Here is a 23621-nt window from a genome sequence, read left to right on the forward strand (position 1 = left end):
ATGTTTGCAGGTAAAGTGGTTCCTGGAAGGGTCTCCTTTTCAGCTGTCTCCTGCTTCACTGTACTGCCACAGCTGAGGCCTTTTTTCTGGTGGTACTTGCAGTCTGCAAGTAAGTTTGCCACTCTTTCTGTACTATTGCTACAGGCCTATCTGTTAAATCTGAAATACTAATGAATCATTAAAAAGGGTATTATTATATTGTGCTGGCCCTATATGTATGTCTTATTCTTCACAGTTTTACAGCAATTTCCATTAAAAAAAACTCATTACAGAGATTATTGCGACATGCTTTGAAAGAGCAGCATTCATTACATATTATCTATGTGCTGGAGTTTGGGAAATTAATGCACCAGGAAATGAAATGACTCACCCAGGGTCACCGAAGATATATGTTCAAGTCATGATGAAAATCCCAGCTATAGATCTCCATTGTGTTCACTGCACAATCTTTTTTGCTTTTTCTCTTTCTTTCTAGGTTTGTGTTTTTTATTTTTTTTCCTCCCTTTTAAACCACATTCTACGGCTGTACATTTAGCTGGAAAATTCCACGGTGTTGCTTTTGTTGTCAAACTGTAATTGGCATTTAGCCAACAATTAGTTAACTATGACTTATTTATCTTTGTGAGCCTTCTCTTCCTTTACTTTGGGGCTCAAAGGATGGAGAGAAAGTGGGATTATTGGGAAAGAAGAGCCAGGCTGTGGAGAATGGTGGGCAGAGAACCAGAGAGGCAAGAGCCCAAGGAACGGCTCAAGTGATGGAGTGACTATGAGATGTGCTGTTGCTACTGTGAGAGTCTCTTATCCACAGGTGATTAGAGATATGAGGACTTGCTAGCCTTTCGGTACTGGGAAGGTAGGAAGAAACAGATTAGAGGTAAGGGAGGTATGAGGAGAGGCTGGAAGGGAGGGGACTGCACGATGGACCTTTCCTTACACTACCTGCTGTGATATGTCCACTGCCCAGGAGGATAAGGTGGAGATCAATTGTATTTCTCTTTTTATAGGTGACATCTTTTTAAAAATATTGTAGTTTAAGTGTGAGCCTGCTCCCAAATTATATCAGTAGAATCAACTTCCACAGTGCCTATAGCTTTCTGATTTGTGACTTGTAAGTGTGTTGACCATATGTCTAGAGGGAAGTTGTACTGGTGTTTGGAGGAGGCTTGTATTGCAGCCTTTAGAGGGTGACCCAGTAGTGCTCTGGTTACAGGCCGCTTTTTTAGTACGTGTGACAAGGCACCCTGTTCTTGGGACTAGCTGACCAAGAATCCCTGACATTTGTATTAACTGTGTCTGTTGTACAGCAAATAAATGTCTTTAGATGACATATTGTACTATCGATACTTAGTCATCATGTGGGGCTGGACGTTAATTTCTTGACTTCTGTTTTCCTTTCATTGCCAAATGGAGAGAAATGAGCATGAAATTCAGAGCAATATTATATTTATAAACAGATGAGTGATGAATAATTTTCATTTAAGGGAATTTATCTTCATTTTGGAGACGGAGTACTCTATTTTAGCTTCAATTTAAGAAAACAGATATGTAAAAAGTTTCGTTTGTGATAATAATAGCAAAAAAATTAACATATGTATCTTTTTCATTCCACTTTAGATTTTGTGGAACACCACTCATCTATAAACTACCATATATGTATGTAGTATGATATAAAGAATAGTATTTCAAGCTAGAGAGATACTTTGTCTTTTTGCCTCATTTGCAACTGCAATTTGAGAACAGCTACCCACTGAAGCTCAAGATTTAAATGTGGGAACCATATAGGGCCTGTGTAGCTGGTTGAAAGGCTGCTGTGCAGCACAGCATCTAGGAACTGGACCTCTTCACCCCACAAGATCTTTTCTTTTCCAATACAAAATCTGCAGTTTAGTTTCTGAAGCTTCCCATTTCCTGCTTTTCTTATCAGCAATACTTCTGTTTCCTGAGACAAACCTAATTTAAGTTAATCTTTTGAACTGTTTGAAAAGATAACTTTGTAACGTAAATAAAACAAGACTCAGTCTTCAACTCAGTGCTCTTCTATTTAGATTTTACACTCGACATCAGATGGACTACGGGCTATCTGGGTGTACTTTGTGAATCCAGACAAGGTAGAGTAGAAATAAGAGCAATCACAACAATGGAGAATTACAGATCTAACTAGGAAGTGGCAAAATAGTCATTGCAAACATTAAAAATATTGTATTATCCTAAAAGATGTCTAGTTCAATACAGATAAACATATAGAGGTTTTGATTTACAGATGAATCATTGCACTGTGGGAGGAGCCTTAAACAGATATAATGCTAAGATTCTGAAGGCTACTGCTCACCTAAAATATTAATTTCTGTTGTCAGCTTTAGTTCAAATTACATTTGTTTATTAATTTGAGAAAATTAACCAGTTGATTCAAGCTTAGTTTTGACTTCAAGTCAATCACATTGTTCTAATTTTAAGTAGCTCTATAAAACTGTGGCCTGCCAAGGTGCAAAAATGCTTGCAGTTGTTCTGAGAAAAATCCATTAAAAAATGTAAATGTGTGGCTTGTTTTGACAAATTTCAATGTGAGTCACGAATACTCAGTCTTATCTTCTCTTTAGATTTTATACTCCTTGAGTAATAGATAAATGTTGAACTGCTGTGTCAGAAAAATGGAGAAATTCTGTTGATTTTGGATACATGGCATGGAAGAATTCTGTCTGCTTCTGCTGATGAAACCTAAAGGTCACCGCTTCATCAGTTATCATAGTATTCACATATTGCTAGAGGTTCATTAGTAATGCAAACTTTACGCTGAGGTGGATTTTGATAGGAATTTAGTCTCTCTCCCTGATGCAACTGCACCGAGACTTCAAACTTGATATTTCTTAGAATGTGAAACTAAAAACTGCACGGTGTTTTTTGTATTTCAAAAGCAAAAACATCCCGTGAGAAGGGCACATGATGCACAGAGATGAAATAAAACAAGGTCGCGCTGCAGTCACTGATTCCAGTGTTCTTTGAGATGGACCACATAGCTCTCCTTATGGTTGTCCTCCAGCTTTGTGGAAGTAAGATTGCTTTCTTATTCCTAGCTAATACCTTTCCCTTTTTTATTGCATCATGAGAGATATAATGACAATTCACAAGTATGTTACTCTGTGGTTGAGATAAATTTTAACTGTCCAACGATATTCACAAGTTAGAAGTAATAATAATGTCTAGGGTGGGAGTTTGGGTTTTTTTAGTGAACTTTTTCCTTGGTGTTTTTCTTGTAGTACTGCCAAAGTTGTTTCTGAGTTTTTCTTTCATTTCAAATTTCAATTATGTTAATTCTAAAACTGAACTTCTGTATGTGCTTTAGCCAACGCGGAAGGAAAGTTCGTGGATTCAACTGTAAAACTTATGGAGAAGGTGAAACTGGAATGCATATATCCAAAAAAAGCCATGATAATGCAGACAACCTGGATGAAACTTAATGTAACTCATAAAGAAAATGTAGCTGTCTTACATGCAAACTATGGTGTACATATTGAAGACAAATACCACGGAAGAATTTATTTTGAAAATGCTTCCAGGGAAGACAAGTCCTTGTACTTCAACAAGAGCACTTTGGAGGATGTTGGTCTTTACTTTTGTTCCATTGTAACTTACCCAGATGGAATTTGGGAAAAGGTAATAGAAATTATTCAGCCAGGTAAGTAAATCTCTGTTTTTTAAATTTCTGATAAATGTAAAACAGAAATCCACGCCAATTGAAGAAGTATCTGGCATTGTAATTTTTCTTTTCAGTTATGTAGCATGCAGAAATGAAGTAATTTGACGAAAAGAAATAGCATGATAGAAAAGTATTACTTTGCAAAAGGTCATTGTAAGAGAAGTGGAAAGTAAGGTGGGGAACTGGAGGAGATGGACAGATGTCACAGCAGCAATGCATTACACGGCAGACATCAGGTACTAATGATCATTGCAACAGTGATATTTCCATTGGGCCAAAGTTCTTGTAGCATTTCAACAAGCTCAGAGGATGAAATTGCAACTACCCATGAAATTACATGAATGAACCTTGTAGCTACCTATGGAGGATACTATATTTTTATAATTATATTCTATGGTGAAGACATTCCTGGTCTGAAACTAGGATTGGGGTTTTTTTTGTGGTGTTTTGGGTTTTTTTTTAGAAGCTCTTCAGTACTTGCTTTTTCAGGAACAAAATAACCATTTAGGAACAGTATGACAACGAAAGGGAGGGAAGTAGGGAAATTTAAATGACAAGAGAAGACCTTTTCTATAAAAGGAGACTTTTTTAAAGATGAAAAAGGGAAGAAGGAATGACAAAGTTCCTGTTATGCCCACGTACTTTCTGTGTAGCTGACCATGTACTTTCCAAAGGCCCTGTGATTACCTGACCACTCATCCAGTTTGGTTTCATTTCTAGCTGCATGAGTGAGTGAAGAAAACTGTTTTCTAGTACTTTTCCATGCATGCCTATTCAACATTGGTCAACTGACAACTCTGGTCCAAATTGCCAAGCTTCTCTGATAGAATTCCTTAAGAGAGAACTATGTACATATGATAGAATAACCTTCAAAAGGTAACTAGTTTTAGTTATTGGTTTGTTGATTTGATTTTGCGAATGTAGAAAAAATCTGTTCCTCTTTCCCATCCTCTAGAGTGAAAACTGATTTCATTCAATATTTTATTGTATTTCACAGCTAGGAAAGAATGGATTGAAAGGAAAATTTAGGTCCTGGAATTTGAAAGATCAGAAGATAAAGATAATTTTTTTTCTTTTTTATTCTTTAATCCTGATCTTTCTGAGACTTTATTTCAACCTTATTTTATCTACACTTCTGTAATTTCAATGTTACAATGAAACAGTGGACCTGATTCTTGTAGGAGATATCTAAACTTCAAAAATTCAAGGTATATTGTTCCTGCCTTCACCACTGAAGGTTTTTGAAACTTGATTTTAGCCAGCATGTTTGTTGATGACACTGATGAAACAGGAATCCAAATCTGTCTTCCTGTCTCTGCTAGCTTTTTGTTAGTAAATATTGCTGCTCATCAATGAGGAAATTAAGCCACACACAAGCTATTGCCCAGACTTTGAAAAAAATTATTGTCTCCTCCAGATTATTTAGTTACATAAGAGAGTTTGACCCTGAAATTTTTTTCCCTGTTGTAGCATATTGGCATAGCTGTACAATTCACAGCCATTCACATGTAGAGGGAATGTCCTACTAGTGAAAGAGTTGAGTGGGGTCCCCCAGGTCAGGCTTGTGGTCCAGGTCAGATCTTCTCAATATGAGACTTTAGTGGCATCTCTGCTTGCTGTGCTGTGGTGGCTTTTTTATTATGTAAGGAATAACATTACTGAAGTAGTAACTCCCTGGTTTCTTTTTCTCTGGCAGTCCTTTTAGTGCACAACATTAATGCAACTGTAAGTATAAGAAACATATTTTTTGGTGGCATTCAAATAAGTTAAGACCTGGAAATCCAGGTTACTGTTTACGAAAAGGAACAGGCAAATTAAATCTCTGATGTGGTTTGGTCCAACCTGAGTTCTGGCAGTGCTGAGCCCTTATTCACAGTGGGTTCATTTTCTGTAAAATCCTAAAAGTTAGATGCAGTAGAGATCTGCAAGCTCATTTAGTCTTCTTCCTGGCCAAGGCAGTACTGATCTCAGCTATTTGTTCCTGAATGTGTTGACTAGGGTTAAACTGAACTGATGCAAGAAACAAAGCGGCCAGTTTCCTGTAGGATGTTACCCTTCAGTCCAATGCCTTTATTAAGCAATCCAGTCATAGATTTCAGCACATTATAAACCACACAAAAAGTGGATCAGTTATCAGAGGTTTGTTTGGTTTTTTTTTTTTTAAATGATACTGTGGGATTCAGTGTTCTCAGTATGTAGGATTTCTCTTTTGGTCTGAGCATGTTAAAACACAAACCTAAACAAACAGCAACTCCCCAATTTTTCAAGCACGTCAAGTTAATCCTACTACAGAAGGAGACAATAATGTTTAATAGAAATTAATCCTTTTCCATTTAAAGAATCAAGGTTTCTGAGAACAGGAACAATCAATCTTCTTCAGCTCCTGATAGGTGTGTATAAACATGATTTTTATATGCACTGATCTGAAGAGAATGAAGTGTATCACCAATGAAGATGAAATATTACTACTTCAATCTGCATTGCAAATTAAATATATTGTTAAACCCTGAGTTTAGGGAAGGTGTTTATTTATGTAGTAGTTATAGTAGAACTGTTATCAGTCAAGATTTATCCTACCTTAGTAGTGCCTTCATCAGTACTAAATATTTTAAACTCCCTGGCTGACACTTGCTTTGATTAAATCAACAGTAAACTTCAAATTCACTTCTATGCAGGCCAGTATTTTAGCTTGCTGCTGACACTGGATGTATAGTTTTTCTTCTTTGTCTTCCAACCTGTATAATTAGGACACTGATGTTAATCTTTAAAGCTTTTTAATCCTGCACTAGAGAAAAAGCTTTGAGAGAGCTGAGTGTTAGTCTCTCAATTTCACTCGACATGGATCTTGTTCTATAGCATTAATACATACATCTAGTTGAGGTCCTGGAAAATGAAGTGGGTTTTGAGGAATTTGATATTCTCTGGTACAAAGAAATCTAGCCAACATACTAGACATATCATCTTATAGGTAATTAAAGCTTTGTTTCAGTTGCACAGTTTTCTTTTGTTCGGATTTATGATTTATTGATTTCCAATAGACACTACTTTTCTAAAAGCATTAATTTACTTACACCACCCCAGACAAATAAGCAACTCACTGCAAAATCCATTTCTTTTGCTTATAACAGTTAATCAACACACATTTAATAGACCGTTTTTAAATGTTTTTCTTTTTTTAAGGAATTGCATGTTTAATGTTTTGCAATTTGTGGTTTAATTTTTAAAGATTACTTGTCTAAGCTAAAATTGTATCTACCTTTAAATGGATGCAACTCTGTGGACAGATAACATTCGCCATGAAACATAAACTTGCTCTGGTAGATTGGCACAGATGAAATTAAGTTGGTATTATTAAAGATTTCGTGTCAGGCAAAACTGAAGCCTGGTTTATAATTTAATTTGCGCTAGCAGGGTGTTGAAAGTTGTCAGGATTTATCTATACTGACCTGTTACTGTGGGACTCAGAGACATTCCTACACCAACTTAAGTAGGTAAGTATGCTATTGAGGAATCTGCAATGCATACCTCAATGAAAGCTGACAACAGAATATAGATATAGAATATATGATTGGCTTTCAGAATTTCACAGATTCATATGAATCTGTGAATCTATGAAATTCAGATTCATATGAATATGAATATATGATTGGCTTTCAGAATTTCACAGATTCATATGAATCTATGAATCTATGAAATTCAGATTCATATGAATCTATGAATCTATGAAATTCTGAAAGCCAATCATATATTCTATATCTATATTCTGTTGTCAGCTTTCATTGAGGTATGCATTGATTTCCATTGAATGGAAACAGCAGAAATAAATGGAAAAAATTATGCCATATGGCATTATACTCATGATAGAGATTCTTAACTATATTAAAGTATAAGGTGAAATGTTCTTCACGCGGCAACTATATCTGCTGGCAGTTACATAAATTTACATAAAGTATCTTAGATAAACTTTTTCTGCCTTGCAAAACAATGAATGTTTCTGCACTCAAAACTGTTCAAAGTTGCTCTAGTGCTTCATTCCTAGTAATCAACAGAGGTCGTGAATCTGATTCTGCTTTCCTATGTGCTTTGTATAATTTTTTAAAACTATGAATACAAAGTGAATAAAATTGGAATGATTCTGGTTTGTCAAAAATTTTCATTTGCAAAGTTTGAAGCCTCAAGTGCTGATGCTTAATGAGCAAATATTTCAAATAGTGTCTAACAGTTACAATAGTGTCATTAGATCCAGCAACTCAAGTGTTAAAAAGACTCTGACACTAAGTGATCTAGTAGTTTTAAAAGTTTGGGGATCATGACTTGCTTTTTGAAAGAAAAAGTCAAGTATTTCAAAAAGCATTAAGCACATATCTTTTTATTAATATTTTGGCAACATCCCCATTTCTTTCCTTTTGGAATAAAGATGTCTTTATAACTAAAAAGGCCACTGTGGTTACACTCTCTCATATGTGATTAAAGATGCTATTGAGCAAACACAAGATTACAACAGTTTTCCAGCATATGAAGTGACAAAATAATACTAGAGAAACTGTATTTAGGACTCTGTTCCTGGGTTAGTCTCTGGTTGCAGAACAGCAGTTTATCCTACCATGGTCTGGGCAGGGTGAACACGATTCTTTTTCAATCGAGGACAAAAGTTAAAAACCAAAGCAAAACCAAAAAAGATTAATCTTAAATAAGCAATGGCTGAGCTGTTATAAGGACCTGAGATCCCAGGAGACAGAGGAGGTTATAGCTCTCATTACAGAGGTCTTTTCTTGGTATGCTATCTTCATTGCATCACTGGCAGATGGAAGACCCTAGAAGTGGTGGTAAATCACCACTTATATCAAATTTTTGGTGCAATTCTAGTAACTGTTTGTTTGTTTGTTTGTTTTACTAGATGTGGTCCCAAGTTAGTCCTGGGGCTGTATCAGGATATATAATAAAAATGTTAGGACATATTTTGTTCTTTTTGCCTTAAATTTTGGCTAAAGATTTCTTATGACATCTATGAAGTAGGTGAGGAGGAACTCTTGCAGACTGCATAACATTATTTGTGCTTTCTTTTTTGGCAGTTACTGAAAAGCAGTAAATACTCAGGATATTATATTGGAAACTTCACATGTTATGTAGCTACAGGACATTCTTATAAGTGGATGCAGTGCTGAAATTCTGTACCATAACTGCAAAAAACTTCAGAGTACATTCTGCCAGTTATACATGAATATATTGACAAAGAATAGTCTAATTATCCCACTGGAAGATATTTGTCAGCTGGGTGAATCTGTTACTTCTTTTTTCCTGTAGTGTGAACATATATCCAACAGTTTTCAGAACCGAATTAAAGGGATTTTTTTTTCCCCTTAATATTCCCACATTTTACGAGCCACAATTACTCCTACACGAAGCAAATAAAACTCATACTTTCAGAGAAAATTCCTTCCTTCCTTCCTTCCTTCCTTCCTTCCTTCCTTCCTTCCTTCCTTCCTTCCTTCCTTCCTTCCTTCCTTCCTTCCTTCCTTCCTTCCTTCCTTCCTTCCTTCCTTCCTTCCTTCCTTCCTTCCTTCCTTCCTTCCTTCCTTCCTTCCTTCCTTCCTTCCTTCCTTCCTTCCTTCCTTCCTTCCTTCCTTCCTTCCTCCTCATTTCTCTCTCTCTTCTCTTTCTCTCTCTCCCCCCTCCCCTCGCCCTTTCTCTTTCTCGCTCCTCCCCCCCGCCCCCCCCCCCCCCTCATTCTTTCTTTTTAATGATAAACTTTTGGAAAGAAATATGTACAGGCAAAGGATACATTTCCAGTTTCTAGCACTTCGGAATGGATACTTGGATGACTTCAATTTAGAAAGGAATTGGAAGAACTATTAGCAAAATTCCTTTTTTCTTCATACTATATCCTTTGTCTTTTTTTGGTTTGTCCAGATCTTGGCTTACCTATGGCCACTTGAGACATGGATCCTTTTGTTTACTTGATCTTTTTCCGAATCCGTCTTCAGTCCTTTGGTTCTTCTCTCTTCAATTAAATCCATCAGTACTACAGTTGCTCATCTTTGGAGGGATTTTTTAAAGTTTGAATAAAGTATCAATTCACAGAAAAAGAGTTTAAGGACTTCTCCTGGCCTCTTCATCATTTATTCAATGGAAATTAAGGTCTGATCCTGTCATCTTATCATGCATATCTACCTTTAAGTTCTTAGTTTTATCTGTTCTTTTTCAGCCATTCTTGACTGCATGCAGCATTTTAGCGAGGACATATCAACAGGAAAGGTTAAGACAGGATCAACAGACAAATATTTGCTTCAAAATATGTTTTCCATTAATAGCTGTACATCAAGATCTTAAGAATTCTTCAAATCTGAAGTGTATTTCTGTCTTCTTACCAATCTGGCAAAGTAAATTAGTGTTAATTTATATTTAAAATGTCTTCCAGGTCCAACACTTTGTTGAACTGAATGGGTTTAATTTAGGATTCCTACATAGACACTACATAAAACTTTTTTCCTACTAGACTCTTATATCCGTGGTGATACATGACGTATCATTACTGCCTGGTTATAGCTTTGTATTGTCATTGCCCATATTGATAATCTTGCCCTTTTCTGTCTTACCCTTATGAAAGTATGAGGCATTTCTTTGTCAGTTGCAGTTCAGTGCAATACTTTTCACATTAGCAGATCACTGCATTGATGCCTCCTACAAAACTGCAGATTATCCTCTAACTCATTTTGCCTTAAGTACTAGGAAGTACATCTGGCTTTATGTGCTTCACGCATCGTCCCAAAGCATTTGGCCTTATTAATAGTTAGTTCTCGAGGTTACATGGCACCAAAATGCAGCAGTCTCTGAATTAAGAGGTTTTATTTTTCCATTGAAATGTATAATTAGAACATTGATTATTTTAAATTTAACAGAATTAGACACGATTGAGTGTAGGCAAAAACTGTCTTATAGGCAAAGTAAATCAACCTGTGATGAGCTTTGTGATGCAGAACCCAATCAGTTAAGGTTAGATTAACAATCTTAAAATACATGATAGACAAATTTACAATGCAAATTTAACTTAAAATATAGAATATAATAAACATTGTTAGACAACTGATATTGTTCTAGCACTGTATACTATGCCTTTGCTACTTATCCAGATAGAAAGTAAAAAGTCTTCAGCAGTGAAGAATTATGTGATATATAAACTGTTTAAATGAAAACTGGCATTTATGGCAGAGCAGTGTTGCATGTTTATTCATATAAAGAGTGAATGTAGTTAAAATTACCTGAATATTTTTGTTCTGCGTTTGTTTATTGGCTTTTCAAAACTGTTGAATTCTAACATGAATTCCTGTATATTTTGGAACTTATGTTTATTTTCTCAGGAGTTTTATTTCAGTAACGTGTTAAAATAGAACTAGTTTGACCTAAAAACTCCCATGGTATGCTCTGAATAGAATGGCAAGTATTCTTTTGATGTTTGTAGTGACTTTTAGATCTGTGAGGTGAATTGTGCAGTTGCATAATTCATTGATTATTTTTTCTATTATATGATTCATTGTAAATTGGTTTTGGTTTTGTTATTTTAAAACTCATGAGTAAATTTGTGTTTCTGTCGATTGGTGACAATAGACAATTTGCTCAGGGGATATGTTTTGCTACCAACTCTAAATTAGAATGGAAGTTCATTAATAGAGTATTTAAATGCCAGATGTACCATGAAGTACTCCCATATTTTAAATGGAGTCATCAACCTCTTCTGTGATAGCAGAGACAGAGCTTTTCTATTCTTAGCTAGTGTGATGATATCCACGCCACTCAGCAGTTACTTCTATATTAATGTTCTTCTGCCTGCCAAAAGCAGCACGTTGCATAGATTTTTTTTTTCAAGTCCCTATTCACCTGATATAACTTGCTTTATATTTATCTCTGTCTCAATTTATAATGTGATTCATAGGTCTACAGTGAAAAATTATCAGCCTTTTATAAAGCACATGTAAGCAAGAACTAATCCTGAGGGATCTTCATTTTTCAGCTCTTAGACTCTGAGCTCCCCAGAGCAAGAACTATCTCTGTATCTTACACAGTGTCAACCACATTGTCAGCACTTAATTAGAAAGCAAGAGGATGGAGGCAAGTGAAGCTGCTGTTTTCACACTTCTGCTGTTACTATTGACCTGTTAAATGATGGTTTTCTTACTTTCTGTCTTCTGAGATGAACTAAGGATTGTATGCTCCTTTAGTATAAAAGGCTAGGGGGAAAAAAAACCAAACCAGCCCTGTTGAGAGTAGAGCAGATATCTCCTCTTCCTTTCTGAAGGAAAGGCTTAGATCAAAAAGAATTATAGAATTGTGGAAAACTAAGTCTGGAAGAGACATTCCAAATTAATCTCATCCATCTATGTGTTTTGAGGCAGGACAAGTATGTCTGTATCATCCCTGACTGATTCCCATGTTGGAAATGCATGCATAATACTCTTGTGTAGTCATTCTAGAGCCTAACCAGCCTTAAAAGGAGATTTTTTTCCCATTATATCTAAACTAAATATCTCTTTTTTAATAATGTGTTGCTCCTCTGAAGATAACAAGTGGTTGAACTCTCCCTTGAGGACCACAGAATGTGAAACTTCTTCCAGTTGTCTGATAGAGGCCTCGTCTGTATCAGGCCTGATCACTGTGATCCTTGACCGTGACCAGTGAGTAGCAGACACCCACCACAACATTACCTATGATGATCAGCTTGCTAATGCTGATCCATGAGCTCTCAACTGGCTCATCATCCATCCCTAGGCTGAACCTCTCACATTTGCACTGCTCTCTCACATAAAGGGGAGCTCTCCTTCTCCACCATCCCAGCCCATCCTTCCTAAAGAGCCTGTATCCAGTCATTGCAGTACTCCAGTCACGTGAAGCGTCCAACCATGTCTTTGTGATCTCCATGGCATTGTAGCCCTGCAACTACACACAGAGCTCTAATTCCTTGTTTGTTTCCTATGTTGTGTTCACTGGTGTACAGAGATTTCATATGGTCATCCAGTCATGCTGATTTCCCAGAAAAGGTATGAGAGTTTCCCTACAATGTGTCCCCTTAGCTTTTCCCTATTTATGTGGATATACTTGGAATGGTCAGCCTTCTGCCCTCATTTGTTGTTTTCAAGGTGTTTCTTGTCCATATAATCCCACATCATTTGTCAGCTCAGTCCAGTTCCTCACTCACTTGTTGGTTGTCATCTCACTTTCCTGTTAAAGCTCCCCTCACCAGCTTTGTGATGCTTTTTCCCCGTGTTCTCAGGGCTTTTCTCTTCTTCGGCAGGATCAAGGAGGCACCACTTAAGCCACCCATGTCCTTGACCACCACCTCCAGTACCATGTAGTCATGCCTGATGTGCTCCAGGTTTCTTCTGGACTTTTCTTTGGTGTACGTGTGGAAAAGCAGCAGGAGTTAGGAGTTTGAGGAGAGGGCAAGCCTTGGCAGTCTCTCTGCAGCATCCTAGTCTATCCTGGCAAGCAGCAAACCTCCCCAGACAGCAGCTTGGGTCAGCAGATGAACAGAGGAGAAGTGAGAGTCATCTCCAAATTATCACACAACAGCAAGTCAGTTAATAGCTGTAGTATCCCGCTGACATGCAATATATGTTCATCAAAACAATGCTCACAGGGAACGTATAAAACAAACTTTCTAATTTTATCTTACTTTGGTAGAAACACAGCAGCCCTCATGGGTACTGTGTGTTACATTTTTTTCCTTAACATAGCATATTCTGATGTAAACAAAGTAACCAAGAGCACATAACAGCATCATTATTCTTAGTAACTAGCAACATTCAAAATGTTATCAGAGTTTCAGTTTGCAAAAGAAAAATTTTCTCAGGTATATCAACGGAGATGCATATACAAGAGAAAGGAGGCATTATTCTACTGCATTTAGCAATGGTAACACTTTAGATGGCACATGGTGGATCATTCTATGTATTTTGTTTTAATAAGAATGATGAACAAGAATGATGAAATTTAGAATCATGAACTCAGAAGAAAACCTAGAAGAACTGTGTTTGCTTAGTACAGTGTTTGCTTAGTACAGTGGGTTGACTGAAGGCTGGCAACACAAGAGCCTTCCTCTTTTTTTAAAGGAAGGACTACAGTGAATAAAATATTCAAAAATTTGAATATTTTCAAAAAGCAAGGCACAATCAATCTGGTAGGTTTCTGGAGTGCATTGATGATAAATCCTCACTCAGGTGTTTAAACAGCTGAAGAAAGGAGATCTGGGGTTGAATCTAATGGGTTAAAAAAATTTTGGAGGGGGGTAAGTATTCCCCTAACCCTATAAGAAAAAAATGCTTTATTTTCTCACCTGCTATTCTCTAATTGTATACAACTGTAGCCATCACTGGGAAATTCAACTTAACTAAAGTATGGTATTATCTCTAGTATCAACCATAACTGCTGTGACACCCAGTAGTTAAATCCAGATCCAAGAGTTTTATAACTTTGGTTCTTGTTTCTTAAAGTGTAAATGTGATGGATGAAATTTTGAGATAATGGAATATGGAAATCATTACAGGATGCAATTGCAGGGGAAAATAGAAAATGCACAATCAGCTTTAAAGTATTCAAAATTAAAGAGAGACTATTAATTTCTCTAGGACAGAATGAGTAATATTTTATTTGGGGAAACACATGTTAAGTTTTGGAATGAATAGAGGTAGGTGAAAAGCAGACAGTAAAAGGAATTGCAGATTCAGATAGTTAAACTTCCAAACACTCTAAAGAAAATCACTAAGAGGTGATTAATATTTTAAGTTCTGAAATTTTCCCATCTGGAGAACCTCTTTCTACTGCTTGTATTTCTAATGATGAACCTTTCTTTTAGCTGGTCTGTCAGACAGGAATAAAATTTGTAACTTAATAAGGAAAAAAGAAATGGAAAGAAAATATTTGGTAAAAAATACTGATGATGTATCGATTTCTTCCATCTTCTCACCTGGTACCAAGCTGCTTAACAAACTTACTATGAAACAAGCTAATAAACTGTATCTTTCCTTCTTCTCCAATATATTTTCAGTCCATAAAACAATCCATTAAAAGTTATAACTAGAATCTGAGATGCAAGGCAGCAGTTCCTCACAGTGCATCCTCATGCTGTACACCTGGGTATTATAACACTTCTAGAGCTGGGCAGCATCAGTGTGTACCCTGTCCATCACCTTGACACCCTTGGCTTTCCCTTCTGAGAATCACTGGTTCAACAGCTGTCCTTGGGAGCCGGTTTGATTTTTCACACTCTTTCTCTTCCTCTCTCCCCCGCCTTTCTTCTTCTTTGTAGCTTAAAACATGATATTCTCTACTCTGCCTGAAGTGTGACCATTGGGAGTCTTGTGAAAGACATGAGGAGAGAGACACAGTTTCTCAGTACAGCATTTCTCTTCATTCACTGTGAGAAAATATGGACCATTTTGGTCAACATCTCGATGTCCAAGTGGAGACCAGTGACAAGTGGTGTTCCTCATGGGCCGGTATTAGGGCTGGTGCTGTTTAACATCTTTATCAGTGACACGGACAGTGAGATCGACTGCACCCTCAGCAAGTTTGCTGACAACACCAAACTATGTGGTGTTGTGGACACGCTGGAGGAAAGGGATGCCATCCAGAGGGACCTAGACAGGCTGGAGAGGTGGGCCTGTGTAAACCTCATGAAGTTCAACAAGGCCAAGTGGGCCTGCATGTGGGTCAGGGCAATCCCAAGCACAAATACAGGCTGCGCGGAGAATGGATTGAGAGCAGCACAGAGGAAAAGGACTTGGGAGTTGTCATGGTTTTTGGACTGAGGGTCAAGACAAGAACCGAGAGGGAGCACCCACCAACCATGGTCCCAGGCAAAACATGACTCAGGCTTTCTTCTTAAAACAAAACAATTTATTAACAGTTACTTAATAAGTGACACAAGGGAACGAAACCAGTTACTTGAGAGGAGAAAGAGAAAACAAGGCCAGATCTTAAAACAACACCTCCCCACCCCCTATTTCCTTTCGTTCCTGGCTCTACCTCCCCCCCAGCGGCGCAGGGAGACAGGGAATGGGGGAGTGCAGGTCAGTTCATCCATGATGTTAACTGCCGCTCCTTTCTTAAAGGAGGAGGAGTCCTTACACCACTTTTCCCTTGCTTCGGTGGATCCCCTACTCACGAGGAAAAAAAAGTCCCCAAACTTTTTCAGTGTAAGTCCTGCCCGCAGGATTGCAATCCTTCCCCATGGATTGCACCAGTTCGGGCTTTACCAGTCGGCCTCTTAGGGAGCTGCTGCCACTCGTGTCGGCGTGGGTCGTCCCACGGTCTCCAGATGCCTCCACGACCTCGTCGTGCATTCCATGCCCATTATTAACAGTACCTCGTCGTGCATCCCCTGCTCCACGACCTCTCCTGGGCTCAGGCATCTCTTCCCCGACGTGGGTTTTTCCACGGGCCGCGAGTGGGTCTCTGCTCCGCCGAGCCCATCCTGGTTGCAGGGGGGCCGCCTGCCATCTTCACATCGATTGCAAGGGAAACCTCAGCTCCAGTACACCTCCTCCTGCTCCATCTTGACTGACCTGGTCGTTGTGGTTGTTTTCTCTTAGATCTTAATCCTCTCTGGGGGAGCTCGGCCCGGCGGGCACCCCGGGAGCGGGGTGCTTCCCGAGTCCCCCATGCGGCTCCCCCAGCGCCATCTTGAGCACGTGGCGCCGGCCCAGGCCCGGGCGGCCGCCCGGCCGGGAGCCGGGAGCGAGGGCAGCGCCCTCCGCCCCTCTCCTCGTTCCTGGGCAAAGACTTTTTCCCGTCCCTTTGTCTCAACTTAAATAGGGCAATTCATAGAGGCGCCAGTTTGGCTCAACCCCCCGAGGGGGATGGGACTCAGATCTGGTGGCAAAGGGAGCAAATCCCCTCCCCTGCCACCAGAACACCTCCCCCCACATCAAACTATCACAGGAGTGCTGGTTGATGAGAAGCTCAACATGAGACGGCAATGTGTGCTGGCAGCCCAGAAAGCCAACCATATCCTGGGCTGCATCCAAAGAAGTGTGGCCAGCAGGTCAAGGGATGCCATTCTACCCCTCTACTCTGCTCTCATGAGACCTCACCTGGAGTACTCTGGGGCCACCAAAATAAGGAGGACATGCATGTGTTGGAATGTGTCCAGAGGAGGGCCAGGAAGATGGTTAGAGCAAACTGGAGCATCTCTCCTACGAAGACAGGCTGAGACAGTTGCAGTTGTTCAGCCTGGAGAAGAGAAGGCTCCAGGAAAATCTTATAACAGTCTTCCAGTACCTAAAGGGGGCCCACAAGTAAGCTGGAGAGGGACTTTTGACAAGGGCATGCAGTGATAGGACAATAGACAATGGCTTTAAACTGAAAGAGGGTAGATTTTGATTAGATCTAAGGAAGAAATTCTTCACTCTGAGGGTGGTGAGGCACTGGAACAGGTTGTTCAGAGAAGTTGCGGCTGCCCCATCCCTGGAGGTGTTTAAGGCCAGGTTGGGTGAGGCTTTGAGCGACCTGATGTAGTGGAAGGTGTCCCTGCCCATGGCAGGAGGATTAAAGCTAGATGATCTTTAAGGTCTCTTCCAACCTTTATCTTTCTATGATTCTATTAATCTATCATTAATAATAAGTGAAGGCTGAGCACAGTATCCTGTGTCACTCATTGGCCTTGGACTACTGTTGCTGGCAAATTCCCTTCAACCTGAACTGATGAAATTCCTGGAGAGGACGAAAATTTGAAATTCTAAGCCCTTATATCTTTGAGACTCTCCTGCAGGTGAATGCTGACATAGTACATTATGTGCTTTTATCATATGACTTCTTCCCCAAAACCAAATTGTCCTTGCTGGAAGTTAATAAATGTTCACACCTGAAGAGAGGATGATTTTCTCCCTCTTATTAGCACTGTAGTCTCTCTCTCTCTCCTTCTCATTTACTTCTCCCTTTTGTTGCTCTCTGGGCAACTGAAGTTCAGCTTAAAAGAATAAAATAACATCTGAGAGTAATGGAATATACATAAATAGACTGAAGTTGACAGGTGAATTAGAATTGTGTGCTAAGTGTTTATAATGTCATGCATAACTAATAATTGATACAGAAAGATTCACCAAATTGTCACAATATAATGTAATTCATATTTAAAGGGGTGTTTTAAGGGTATAGGAGTATAAATACTTTCATTTTAACTGTTATTATCCAAATAGTTGCTATTAGAAAAACACATCCTATTCAAATACTGCAGTACTGATTTCCAAGTCAGATTGTAGAACTGGTGTCAGTAGCTCATTAGAAATCAAGATCTGTAGTGTTCCAACTTATCTAATAGCTATGTATCCATGTTTCCCTGTCTCATCCAAAAAAAGGGCAAAATATTTTTTAGAAACCCAACAAAATTGTGTTGTATGTGCTAATACAGTTGGAAGACATTAGTTTGGGAGCTGAACATAACTGTATATTTAGCCTATTCAGGAAGAGTCACTTTTGAAGAATTTTCTCATCTGAAAGTTGATTTTCTTGGTGAAAGGAAGAGCCCTGGAGAAAGTTCATCTTCATAAATTTTTAAGCCTCATTTTCATTTGCAATTTATTTTGTCACTTCTTATTATAAGCAAAGGAAGAAGATTGTGTTTGCATGTAGAGCTTCAGCAAACCGATTGAGAACCTGTCTCTGCTGTAGAGCTAAGTTAGCTTTGCAGTTTTGAAAAATCTGCGAAGGCCATTAGTTATTTCTGATGGAGAGTATTACTTCCTAGAACAGCTGCTTTGAAGGTATCTCTGTTGCCATCAGGCTGAGCAGTATGAGCTTGTTCTGGCCTTGTGGTACCTGGGAGTGCATGGAAAATGTCTGTGTGCTGAGATGGCTGAGCGTGGGGTGTGACCCTCTGCATTTGTTACTCAACAGTCTGGGCACTCACCCGCAGCAGCTGATGTAACTCTCTTTGTACAGAACCAGCTCTAGTGGTACTTAACCTCTGCTAAGCTTGAAGCCTAAATAGAAATGCAGGAACATGTTAAGCCAGAAGAGTGTTTCAGTGCATTTTATTTTACTGTGCTGAATTTTGCCTTTCTGAGCTTGCAGAGCTGGCGTTGAAGTATTAATATGGTTTCCTTTGTATATGGTTTGAAACCAGGAGGAATGCGTGAGATTTATGGGTAGGCCAGAGTGAAACTCTGGAACCTTGTGTAAAATTGTAAATCTGGGACTGGTGAATCTTGCAGTGTGCAGTAATTAATATGTCATAGATATTGACCTTAAATATGAATAAAGTAGCTTAAAGCAAGTATAGATATCTAGGCAACTTTCTGTTGAAGGAACAAAACCAGCTAATCCTATCAGAGACCAAAAGAACAAAAAGAATAATCGAAGTGGATAGGACAGGAACCAAAAAGTAGAAAGTCGGAAAATTCTACCCAAAAGAACAGGCACTGAAAATTTACATAACATTCACATAACAGTCATTTTGACTTTTAATTACTTCTAGTAAGGGCAGGAGGAGGAAGGAAAAAAAAAAAGAGATCACTATTATTTTGTTTTCCCTCCAGAAAGAATTTCTTAATATTTCATCAGTTTCCTTGCTGCAGAATTTCACTTTATTTGCTTGATCTTTTAAATCCTGGGAAATTGATTTACAGTCTTTTGTACCTGTATATTTATAAGATTTGCTTTCCAAGAAAAATATTGAAATATTATATTTTTAAAAACATGAAAGCTTACTTTTTTCTCCTTTAAGTGTCTAATAGCCCTAAAGCAGCTGAGAGAAATAAGTATAACTGCAAAATATGATGAGATAACATCCTGCCAAAAGAGATGTGGGGAGAATATCATACATAGAGCACTTCCATTCTAAGCAGAGGCAAATGGACCCACTGTGAGTGCTGCCACTTCCTCCTACTTTCCATCCAAGAGGAGAGATGACGTGGCCATGGCAGGGGGCAGAGCAGGCAGCAGTGGCCGGAAGGAGCAGTGGGCAGGGGAAGTTTATTTTTATCAGGTGCAATGATATACATTTTCTTTTAGCATTTCTGAAATGTTCACACATGGTGTGTCATGTTGGGTTGTGCGTGTGCAGGGGTGAAGCTACGTGGGTACACCTTTTTCCTCACAGAAGTATTTCTCAGAATGGGAGGTTCTCACCCCACACGTACCAGGCTGAAAGCAAAGAAACTCTGTTCAGAAAGGTGCTAAATAAAGTAAGTGACTGAACAGAGAAGAGGGAGGATGAAAGAACTGTGCTGATACTAGTGTCAAAATAAAATGAGACAATTGCTTAAAACAAAAGCCTGGAACTCTAGTGTACATGGAAGATTTAATTAGAACTACGTAGGCCTGATTCCCTACAGCTTGTGCCTTACATAATCATTTAATTTGTGCAAGTTACCACACAGTAAGTAGGGGAGCCATTTACATCTTACATCAAGAGCAAAAAACCTGAATGTTGCTGCATACTGTCAAGTAGAATACACATGCAATGCAAAAAAAAAACCCCAAAAGATAAAAACATCATGATGTCTGTTTGAAAATTGCTATGATAGAATGTACAGTGACCAAGAATCTCAAAGCTGTTTTTATTTTAATTTGATTGTTTGTACATAATTCTCACTGTTAACATATTATTTATTATTTGTATCCCAGCAAATTATACAAATGTATATAGATTTATACCTGGAAATTCTTCACTGAAGTTGCAAGGCAATTTTAGCTTTGCAATGTACCTGTCACAGTATACTATAATATGTTGTAGCATTATAGTATTACAGTATAAACTGTGATATACTGTTTGGCAAATATAACATACAAAGTTAATTAATAAGTTTTAAGATGGAAGGGATTTTCATGATTTTAGTGGAAAATGTTTCATCTTCTTATTTATTATATACATAATATATATTTTTCTAGCAAACACACAGCAGGGCAGCAGGGAAGAAGGCTGTTTTTTATACAGTCCTGATTGCTGCCCTTTGGCTCAGGTGAGAATCCTCTGGAAAGTCAGAGGTATCATCATCATACACATAATTTCCCTAATAAGCATGTTTAGATAGGAGAAACACCTGGAGCTCAGGGTAGCATTGGCATGAAATGAACGAGACAGCAAGCGTGGACCCAGGAGTAGAGGGGGAGACTTCAAGGCTTCTAAGGAGAACATGGATAGCAGTAGGTCTTGTTCATCGCAGAAGAAGACAACAAAGATTGCACAGTGAAGAGGACAAGATTTCTCAGGGAAGAATATGTGGTTTATTGTAAAGCAAGCAGTTGCTGGGAGTTAGTGGTCTGGAAAGTAAGACAGAAGGAAAGGATCTGACTCATAAGGATGTGATGGACAAGAGAGAAAATTAGTTTCAATCACCAGTTCATAGACTCCTCTTCCCTAGCAGATCTGAATTTGAATCTGCAGATCTGAATCTGATAGATATAAAAAAAATTTATCTTTCCTAGTGTAGTGACTTTTGAGGGACTGCACTACAAGGCACATCTTTTTCAAGAATAGAGTTTCATCATAGTAGTTTGATTTGAATAGTACTTAGACTTCCATGAGTAAATTCTTACAGGGACTAGCATGGTATCTTAAATGATTATCCAGCCTTGGCAGTCATCTTCAGTAACAGAAAATTAGCTGCCTTTGGCAAGCTGTCCAAGGAGTTAATTAGCTTCACTGTTTTGTACTTTCTGTTTAGTTTAGTGAATTTATCTCTCTTCTGTACTTGTCTGTCATCAACTTTGTCTCCTTGATTGCTGTCTACATGGATCTTCAAGTTCTTCATTATTTTTTTTTAGATAAACTCATTAGACACAGTTCCTTTTGTCTTTCAGCATTTCAATGTTTTAATTGTACTTCTGGCCTCCAAAGCCAGAGGGAATGTAATTTTTCTGTGCTGCGTTCCATTGAAAATAAACTGCAGGCTAGACTTTTTCATTCACCATTTTACAAAGACTAGTCTCAGAAGTCACAGACTTCCACAATGAAGTTCCCATTCTGTCAACATGAATGGAATCACTTATTCCTAGATTTAAGGTAGTATACTTGCCCACACAAAATCCTGTTACTCTTTGCACCTAGCTTAGGAGGTGAAGTAGACCACTGTTTATTGATGATTTCTCCAGTACCTGTGATTTTGATAACCCTAGCACTACCACACTACCAGCTTCCAAAGCAATACAGTTTACCAGCCTTTTTCCCCCTTGATTTTTGATAAAAATGTTATATCAAGGAGGATTTAAATCTGGCTCAGTCCTACAGTGTCTTCTGTTTCACTTAGAGTGCTACTGCAACCATCCCATCCCATGAATTTGGCTACAGCTTCATTTTAAAACTCTTTTTTAAAAACAATTTTTGATACATTTTATGACTGTCACTTTTGTTACGCAATTTTAACTTCCTGTCTTTGCTTCCAGTTGTTAAAATACATAGAGGTAAACACATTAAAAAAATATACTAGTGTCATTTTTTGACATAAAGACATCTAATAAAAAAAGAAACTCCTTGAACAGCTTAAAAGAGCCATCCTTTTATAGTGTAGGAAAAATAGTCTGATCATTAATCTTTTTCATCACCAAAACCTTCAAAAAGATGACAGCGCTAGCCCTAACTTATGAATATATGCATTACAAAGCCGACTTTAGAAACGAAATGGCTATTGAATGCTCTGAATATCAGAAACATTGACAATCCTTCTATTGAAGACTTTTTTTTTTTCCTTGATTTGTAAACAGTGAACTCCATTAGTAAAACCAATAACTTAAAGCAGGAGAATTTCAGTCAAAATTATGTAAGATATATCTATGGTTTTATGTGGTGGAAGTCTTCAATATGTCTGGAAGTGTCCTTTCATACCACTGCCTGACTATCACACAAGTTTTTCCCAAGCAGAGTGTATGAAGAGTAAAGAAAGTTTTTATTTCAGTGGTAAGGTTTGGGAATGGGACAAGTGTAATTCATAGACTGGAATGTCTTGTAACATAATTTACTAATGCACATCCTGAGGGTCACATCAAACCATTTTCTTTTTATAATTAGTGTGAAAGCAGAACAAGAATACCATAAATTTAATTAGACTGCCCCCATAATTTATGCTGTCGAATATTTGCTGAAATGGTTAATAAAACATTCATGTACTCAAAATGTATAGAAGTAGCCTTCTTGGTATGTGATTATGTGATTACAGCCTCACAGTTCCATAAAGACTGTCTTGTCTAAATGTGTACAAAAATATAGTCATAGATATGTATGAATTAAACTTTTCAATATTTCAAATGAGTTGAATATCATTCTGCTGTAAGTCAATTTAATTAAATTTGCCATGCAGGAATTGTTGATGCTAAAATTCCTTTGGATTAGATGTAAGCAATTTTTTGTTGTTTTTTTTTTGTTTGTTTTTCAACAGATGCTTTTGAAGTATCTGAGAAACAAAATAATCCCATGTTTACCAAGCCAGGAGGAAATGTCACTTTTACTTGCCCTTATAAAATTGGAGATTCGGTGCAGCAAGTGATGTGGGAAAGGATTAAAGCAGATCAGGCAGATACCATTGTTCTGTGCAGCTCATCAGGAAAGAAAATCTTTGGTTTAGATTTCAAAGAGCGTACTCTGGTGAATTGCCCTCATCAGGCAAACTCCATGATCATCATTCAAAACATTACTGCCTCTGACTTTGCCACGTACCGCTGCGTAGCTACTGGAAGAAACAAAACCTATGTGATGAGTTTTACTGTGGTTGGTAAGTAAAGGAGGATGTGGTAAATGTTTTTATAATAGGACCTTATGAGGTATTAACACTTTTATCCATATAAACCCTTCAGAAACAAGCGAGGATTTATTTAAATACCACATTCCAATTGGTAGCATGTAAAACACAGCAAAGTTAACAAATAATCTTCTTTCCGTGGAAAGAAGCTGGTTTTAAGCTTGTCTGATCCCATTACAGGACTTTAGACCTGTTCATGAGAA

The 23621-nt window shown here is 38.1% G+C and overlaps 1 protein-coding gene across 1 annotated transcript; it reads left to right on the forward strand.

Moving 5' to 3' along the window:
* On the forward strand, positions 1 to 23399 carry CD226 (CD226 molecule). Its single transcript, XM_086609291.1, has 3 exons — positions 1 to 10; positions 3341 to 3673; positions 23059 to 23399. Exons 1-3 carry the CDS (start codon positions 1 to 3, stop codon positions 23397 to 23399), a joined length of 684 nt encoding a protein of 227 aa, XP_086465417.1.
* Positions 23400 to 23621: the final 222 nt, after the last annotated feature.

This window comes from Tauraco erythrolophus, chromosome 3 (genome assembly GCF_009769465.1).
Source record: "Tauraco erythrolophus isolate bTauEry1 chromosome 3, bTauEry1.pri, whole genome shotgun sequence".
Taxonomy (NCBI): Eukaryota; Metazoa; Chordata; class Aves; order Musophagiformes; family Musophagidae; genus Tauraco; species Tauraco erythrolophus.

Bases quoted from the DNA above. Each gene is read 5' to 3' on its own strand.
- CD226 (XM_086609291.1), top strand. The intron at 3,674-23,058 runs GTAAGTAAATCT...GTTTTTCAACAG, and splicing joins AATAGAAATTATTCAGCCAG to ATGCTTTTGAAGTATCTGAG.